Consider the following 8,181-nt stretch of genomic DNA (forward strand, 5'->3'; position numbering starts at 1 on the left):
AATGCAAGGCTCCGGGGGCTGGGATAACACCGGGATAACTCATGGAACATGCATTCCCTTCCCGCATCCCGCGCGCGCGGAGCCGAGCGGCTCCCGGCAAATAAAGCGACTGGCGGCGCTTTGGAATTCCCGACTCCGCGGTGCGGATGGGAGTGACTTTATTGAGGGGCTCCGGCCGCTCCGGAGCCTGCGGAGCCGCCGCTTCAGTTGGTTGAAGGCCTGGAAAGAAGGAGGGAATGGGCGGTGGGAAGGGGGAATGGGCGGTGGGAAGGGGGCAGCCGTGAGGAGCCCCCATCCCATTCCCATGGGAGCTCCCATCCCATCCATCGGCGCCCCCATCCCGTTCCCATCGGAGCGCCTGCACTGTTCCCATGGGAACGCTTGTCCCACTCCCATCGGAGCCCCCGCTGTCCTGTCCGTGTCAGAGCCTCTATCCCATTCCATGGGAGTCTCCATCCTGTCTCTACCCTGGGAATCCCCATTGTCTGCCCTTATCCCATCCACATGGGAGCCTCCACATCCCATTCCCATGGGAACCGCCCCCTCCCCCCAATCTCGCTCCTGTGGGAGCCTCCCATCCCGTTCCCATGGGAGCCCCTCCACATCCCATTCCCATGGGAGTCCTCCATCCTGTTCCTATGGGACCCCCAATCCTGCTCCCAAGGGAGGCTCCCCACATCCTGCTCCCATCCTGTTCCTATGGGAGCCCCCTCCTGCATCCCATTCCCATCCCATTCTCATCGGAGCCCTCCATCCCATTCCCATGGGAGCTCCCACATCCTGCTCCCATGGGAGCACCCCCGCTCGCACTCCCCTCCCGTTCCCATCCCATTCCCGCTCCCGTTCCCATCCTATTCCCGTCCCGTTCCTGTCCCATTCCTGCTCCCCTTCCCGTCCTGTTCCCATTCCTGCTCCCCTTCCCATCCCATTCCCACTCCCTTTCCCGTCCCATTCCCGCTCCCATTCCCGTCCCGTTCCCATCCTATTCCCGTCCCGTTCCCGCTCCCGTCCCATTCCCGTCCCGTTCCTGCTCCCGTTCCCATCCCGTTCCCGTCCCCGTTCCCATCCCGTTCCCACTCCCGTCCCATTCCCGTCCCGTTCCCGCTCCCGTTCCCGTCCGCATCCCATTCCCGCTCCTGTCCCATTCCCGTCCCGTTCCCGTCCCATTCCCGTCCCGTTCCCACTCCCGTTCCCGTCCCATTCCCGCTCCCGTTCCTGTCCCATTCCCGCTTTGTTCCCGTCCCGTTCCGGACCCATTCCCGTCCCGTTCCCATTCCTGTCCCCGTTCCCCTCCCCGTTCCCGTCCCATTCCCGTCCCGTTCCCGCTCCTGTTCCCGTCACGTTCCTGTCCCGTTCCCTCTCCCGTTCCCGCTCCCATCCCATTCCCATCCCATTCCCGCTCACTTGGCCCATTCCACGTTGAGGATGAGGTGGTCGTAGCCGAAGCCGGAGACGCCGGCGATGGCCCTGGCCGCGTCCTCGCGCCGGTGGAAGCTGATGAAGGCGAAACCCTGGCGAGGAAGAGGAGCAGGAAAGGGGTGAGGCCGAAGCCGGGACCCCCCCGTGTCACCCCCGTGTCCCCCGTGTCACCTTGGACTGTCCCGTGGTCTTGTCCTTGGCCAGGTAGATGCGGGAGATGGAGCCGAAGGGGCGGAAAAGCTCCTGCAGGTCGGTCTCGCGCGTGTCCTCGGACAGGTTGGTGACGCGGATGGTGGCGTTGTCATCGGCTGCGAGGGGACAGCGGGGTGACCATGGGGGTGACACTGACGGGGGGGGTGACAAGGGGTGACACTGACAGGAGGGTGACAAGGGAGGTGAAAAGGGGTGACGACAAGGAGGTGACGGGGTGATGGGAGGGTGACAGCGGGGTGACCATGGGGGTGACACTGACGGGGGGGGGTGACACTCTCGGGGGGGGTGACCATGGGGGTGACCATGGGGGTGACACTGACAGGAGGGTGACAAGGGAAGTGAAAAGGGGGGTGACGAAGAGTGACAACAAGGAGGTGACAGGGGGTGATGGGAGGGTGACAGCGGGGTGACAATGGGGGCGATAGTGACAGAAGGGTGACGGGGGGGTGACAAGGAGTGACAACAAGGAGGTGACAGGGGGTGATGGAAGGGTGACAGCGGGGTGACCATGGGGGGGACACTGACAGGAGGGTGACCATGGGGGTGACAGTGACAGGGGAGTGACAAGGGAGGTGAAAAGGGGTGACAAGGAGGTGACAGGGGGCGATGGGAGGGTGACAGCGGGGTGACCATGGGGGTGACACTGACAGCGGGGTGACACTGACAGGAGAGTGACAAGGGGTGACACTGACAGGAGGGTGACAAGGTGGGGTGGCAAAGGGGGGTAATAAGGGGATGACAAGGGATGACAGGGGGTGATGAGAGGGTGACAGCGGGGTGACCATGGGGGTGATAGTGACAGCAGGGTGACAAGGAGGGTGACACTGACAAGAGGGTGACAAGGGGGGTGACGAGGGGGATGACGAGGGGTGACAACAAGGAGGTGACAGGGTGTGATGGGAGGGTGACAGCAGGGTGACCATGGGGGTGACACTGACAGGAGGGTGACAAGGGGGGTGACAAGGGGGATGACGAGGGGTGACAACAAGGAGGTGACAGGGGGTGATGGGAGGGTGACAGCAGGGTGACCATGGGGGTGATAGTGACAGGAGGGTGACAAGGGGGGGGTGGCAAGGGGGGTAATAAGGGGATGACAGGGGGTGACAGGGGGTGATGGGAGAGTGACAGCGGGGTGACCATGGGGGTGACACTGACAGGAGGGTGACAAGGGGGGCAATAAGGGGGGTGACGAGGGGTGACAACAAGGAGGTGGCAGGGAGCGATGGGAGGGTGACAGCGGGGTGACAGTGGGGGTATGATAGTGACAGGAGGGTGACAAGGGGGGTGGCAAAGGGTGACAACAAGGAGGTGGCAAGGGGATGACGATGGGGGTGACAGTGACAGGGTGATAAGGGGAGGTGGCATGGGGTGATGACAAGGTGACAAGGGGCAATGGGAGGGTGACAGCAGGGTGACAATGGGGGCGATAGTGACAGGAGGGTGACAAGGGGGTGGCAAAGGGGTGACACTGACAGGAGGGTGACAAGGTGGGGCAATAAGGGGATGACAAAGGGTGACAACAAGGAGGTGACGGGGCGATGGGAGGGTGACAGCGGGGTGACCACGGGGGCGATAGTGACAGGAGGATGACAAAGGAGGTGACAAGGGGTGACGACAAGGAGGTGACAAGGCGTGATGGGAGGGTGACAAGGGGGTGATGATGGGGGTGACAGTGACAGGGTGACAACTGGTGATGGGGTGATGACAAGGAAGTGACGGGAGTGACAAGAGACAGCAGGGGGGTGACAAGGGGGTGACGAGGGGGTGACAACAAAAGGGTGACCAGGGGTAATGGCGGTGACAAGAGGATGATGGGGGTGATGACAAGGAAGAGATGAGAGGTGACAGGGGGTGACAAAGGTGACGAGAAGGTGACGGGGAGGTGACAGGGTAACAGGATGGCAGAGGGTGACAAGGCAGGTGATGGGGGGGTGACAAGAGGTGACAGGAGAGGACAGTGGAGGTGACAGGAGAGGTGACGGGGGTGCTGGGGGGTAACAGGGGAGGTGACAGGGGAGGTGACAGGGTGACAAGGGATGACGGGGGATGACAGGCCAAGTGACAGGAGAGGTGGGGGGGGGGACCAGGTGACAGGGGAGTTGACAAGGCGGATGCCAGGGGAGGTGACGGTGGCGGGGAGGGGGTGACAGGGGAGGTGACAGAGGGCGCTGGGGGGGTGACAGGAAGTGCCAGGGGAGGTGACAGGGAGGTGACAGGAGGTGACAGGGGAAGGGCCAGGGGAAGTGACAGGAGGTGCTGGGGGTGACAGGGGAGGTGACAGAGGAGGTGACAGGGTAATGGGGGGGGGGGTGACAGGAGAGGGGCTGGGGGAGGTGACAGGGTGCTGGGGGGTGACAGGCGGTGACACGGGAGGTGCCAGGGTGACTGGGGAGGGTGACAGGGAAGGTGCCAGTAGAGGTGACAGGGAAGGTGATGGGAGGTGACGGGGAGTGACAGGGTGGGTGGCAGGGGAGGTGGCCAGGGAGGTGACGGGGAGGTGACAGGAGGTGACGGGGCTGGCAGGGGAGGTGCCGGGGGAGGTGACAGGAGGTGACAGGGGAGGTGACGGGAGGTGACAGGGTGGGTGACAGGGTGGGTGACAGGGTGGGTGACGGGGGGTGGCAGGGCAGGGGGCAGGGGCGTGACAGGAGGTGACGGGGGTGGCAGGGGAGGTGGCAGGGGAGGTGGCCAGGGAGGTGACGGGGAGATGACAGGAGGTGACGGGGCTGGCAGGGGAGGTGCCGGGGGAGGTGACAGGAGGTGACAGGAGGTGACAGGGGAGGTGACAGGAGGTGACAGGGTGGGTGACGGGGTGGGTGACGGGGGGTGGCAGGGCAGGGGGCAGGGGCGTGACAGGAGGTGACGGGGGGTGGCAGGGGAGGTGACAGGAAGTGACGGGTGGCAGGGTGGGTGACGGGAGGTGACAGGTAGTGACGGGGGGATTACGGGGGGGTGCAGGGGGAGGTGACAGGCGGTGACAGGCGGTGACGGGAGGTGACGGGAGGTAACAGGTGGGTGCCAGGGGAGGTGACAGGTGGTGACAGGAGGTGGCAGGGGAGGTGCCAGGCGGTGACAGGCGGTGCCAGGAGGTGACATGGAGGTGACAGGCAGTGACAGGAGGTGACAAGAGCTGACAGGCGGTGACAGGGGGTGACAGGCGGTGACAGGAGGTGACAGGGGGGTGACAGGGGGTGACAGGCGGTGACAGGCGGTGCCAGGTGTCCCGGCTCACCGCGCCGGTTGGGCTGCATGGACTCCCCGCGCCGGCAGGCCCCGTCGCGCAGGCTCGGCGGGACGTACTTCCCGGTCTTGAGCTGCGGCGCCGGCAGCGGCTCCGGCTCTGCGGGGACACGGGGACGCGTCGGGGACGGGGACGGGGGCGGCTCCATAAGGAAGAACCCCCCGTCCCCGGGAAGTGGCTCCATAGGGAAGAAGCCCTTCTCCATCCCCAGGAAGTGGCTTCATAGGGAATAACCCCCCCATCTGTGGGAAGCAGCTCCATAGGGAAGAGCCCCCCCCCATCCCCGAGAAGTGGCTCCATAGGGAAGAGCCCCATCCCCGGGAAGTGGCTCCATGGGGAAGACCCTATCCCAGGAAGTGGCTCTGTGGGGAGAAGCCATCCTGGGAAGCTGCTCCACAGGGAAGAGTCTGTCCCAGGAGGCGGCTGCCAGGAAGCAGCTCCACAGGGAAGCGGCTCCGCAGGGAAAAAGCCCATCCCGGGAAGCAGCTCCCGGGAAGCAGCTCTATCCCAGGAAGCAGCTACTGGGAAGCAGCTCCATCCCGGAAAGCGGCCCCATCCTGGGCAGTGACCCCATGCCAGGCAGTGGCCCCATCCCAGGAAGCGGCTCCGCAAGGCAGCGGTTCCATCCCGGGAAGCAGCTCCGCAGGGAAGTGGCCCCATCCCGGGCAGCGGCTCCATCCCGAGAAGCGGCCCCATCCCGGGAAGCGGCTCCCAGAAAGTAGCTCCACAGGGAAGTGGCTCCATCCCAGGAAGTGGCCCCATCCCGGGAAGCGGCCCCATCCCGGGAAGCAGTTCCGCAGGGAAGTGGCTCCATCCCAGGAAGTGGCCCCATCCCAGGAAGCAGCTCCACAGGGAAGTGGCCCCATCCCGGGAAGCAGCCCCATCCCAGGAAGCAGCTCCACAGGGAAGTGGTCCCATTCCGGGAAGCAGCTCCGCAGGGAAGTGGTTCCATCCCAGGAAGTGGCCCCATCCCAGGAAGCAGCCCCATCCTGGGCAGCGGCTCCATCCCAGGAAGCAGCCCCATCCTGGGAAGCAGCTCCGCAGGGAAGTGGCTCCATCCCAGGAAGCAGCCCCATCCTGGGAAGCAGCTCCGCAGGGAAGTGGCTCCATCCCAGGAAGCAGCCCCATCCCGGGCAGTGGCTCCTGGGAAGCAGCTCCACAAGGAAGAAGCCCCATCCTGGGAAGCGGCTCCACAGGGAAACGGCCCCATCCCGGGAAGCAGCCCCATCCCTGGCAGCCGCCCCATGCCAGGAAGTGGCTCCATCCCGGGAAGCGGCCCCATCCCGGGAAGTGCCTCCATCCCGGGAAGCGGCTCCCAGAAAGTAGCTCCACAGGGAAGTGGCTCCATCCCAGGAAGTGGCCCCATCCCGGGACGCAGCCCCATCCCGGGAAGCAGCCCCATCCCGGGAAGCAGTTCCGCAGGGAAGCGGCCCCGTCCCAGGCAGCGGCTCCCAGGAAGCAGTTCCGCAGGGAAGTGGCTCCATCCCAGGAAGTGGCCCCATCCCAGGAAGCAGCTCCACAGGGAAGTGGCCCCATCCTGGGAAGCAGCCCCATCCCAGGAAGCAGCTCCACAGGGAAGTGGTCCCATCCTGGGAAGCAGCTCCGCAGGGAAGCAGCCCCATCCCAGGAATCCGCCCCATCCCGGGAATCCGCCCCATCCCGGGAATGGGCTCCCACCTCCCGGCAGCTTCTCCTTCTCCCCCGTGGAGAGCCCCAGCTGCTCGGCCAGCTCCTTCTGCATGGGCCCCAGCGTGTCCTTGTAGGGACAGCGCGTGGTCCAGTGGTCGCCCTTGCAGATGCGGCAGGACACGATTTTCTGGCCCTTCAGCTTGTTCATGGGGTCCTCCTCCTCCTGGCAGTTGAGGTCCTGGGGACAGCGGAGGTGGCAGCGTCACCCTGTGTCCCCCCCGCCCCCCGCGGTGTCACCTCCCCGGCACGGTGTCCCCCGCTGTCGCGGTGTTGCGCCCCAGCGCGCTGTTGCACACCGTTGTGTTGGTCCCCTGTTGTGGCATTCCCTCATTGTGTCACCCACGTCGTATTGTCCCCACCCCATCACCTTGTTGCCGTGTCACCCCCATACTGTCCCCATCACATTGCCCCCATCGCGTCACCCCGTCGCATTGTTCCTATTGTGTCACCTTAGTCCTCTGTGCTGCCCCTACCTTGTCACCCCCTTGTATTGTCCCCACGTCACCCCCATCATATTACCCCATCACATTATCCTCGTGTCGCTCCTATATTGTCCCCATCCTGTCACTCTCACCACATTGTCCCCACATTAACTGATTATGTTGTCCCCATCACACCACTCCCATCACGTTGTTTCTACCACGTCACTCTGTCATGTTGTCCCTATTGTGCCAGCCTACCCTACTGTGCTGTCCCTACCACATCCCCATATTGTCCCAACCCGCCACCCACTATCACATTGTCCCCAACGTGTCACCCCCATCATATTGTCCCCATCGCATCACCTCATCACACTGTCCCTATTGTGTCACCCAACCCACTGTGCTGTCCCTACCGTGTCACCCGTCGTGGCGTCCCCATCGTCACGTCATTCTCACCGTGTCACCCCTTGTCACAGTGTTCCCCTGATGCCACCCCACTCTGCATTGTCCCCCCTGACAGGGTGTCCCCATCATGTCCCCTCATCGCGGTGTCCCCATGGTGTCCCCCTGATGCCACCCCCTGCTGCACTGTCCTCCCTGACACGGTGTCCCCATCATGTCCCCCCCGTCTCAGTGTCCCCACTGTGTCCCCCAGTCTCGGTGTCCCCATCGTGTCCCCTCCGTCTCAGTGTCCCCATCGTGTCCCCCCCGTCTCAGTGTCCCCACTGTGTCCCCCTATCTTGGTGTCCCCATTGTGTCCCCCCCGTCTCGGTGTCCCCACCGTGTCCCCATCGTGTCCCCCGCTCACCTCCTTGCTGGTGATGAAGGTCATGAAGACGTCGTCACTCACGGTCGTGGTGGCCACGTTGGGGCCCGGAGCGTCGAACTCCGAGTTCCCAAATTTCTTCCAGTTCTGGAAAACGGCCGGAAGCAGCTCAGGAAGGAAGGAGACCGGGAACACCAGGATAACCCGGGAATGCATACACGGGAAGGCAGGCCGGACAAGGTGTCCCCCAGTCTTCCCGGAATGCCGGGATAACCCGGGAATGCTCCCATGGAAAGGGAGGCCGGACAAGGCAGGCGCTCGGCCTTCCTGGAATACCGGGATATCCCGGGAACCCACCTTCCTGCGGGCCACGGCCTTGGAAGCCTTGCGGGTCTCGATGCGGAAGGTGCGGATGATCTGCGGGACAAGGC

The 8,181-nt window shown here is 64.3% G+C and overlaps 1 protein-coding gene across 1 annotated transcript; it reads right to left on the bottom strand.

Moving 5' to 3' along the window:
- Positions 1-1,400: 1,400 nt before the first annotated feature.
- On the bottom strand, positions 1,401-8,173 carry LOC104576891 (eukaryotic translation initiation factor 3 subunit G; the record flags this gene model as incomplete). The annotated part of the gene is made up of 6 exons (XM_088535155.1): positions 1,401-1,511; positions 1,591-1,727; positions 4,865-4,972; positions 6,551-6,740; positions 7,793-7,897; positions 8,108-8,173. Coding segments are annotated over 6 exons (717 nt in total), but the record flags the coding sequence as incomplete, so codon positions are not given.
- Positions 8,174-8,181: the final 8 nt, after the last annotated feature.

Source organism: Tinamus guttatus, unplaced genomic scaffold, assembly GCF_059628265.1.
Source record: "Tinamus guttatus ecotype Peru unplaced genomic scaffold, ASM5962826v1 Tinamus_guttatus_pri_ptg000617l, whole genome shotgun sequence".
NCBI classification, from domain to species: domain Eukaryota; kingdom Metazoa; phylum Chordata; class Aves; order Tinamiformes; family Tinamidae; genus Tinamus; species Tinamus guttatus.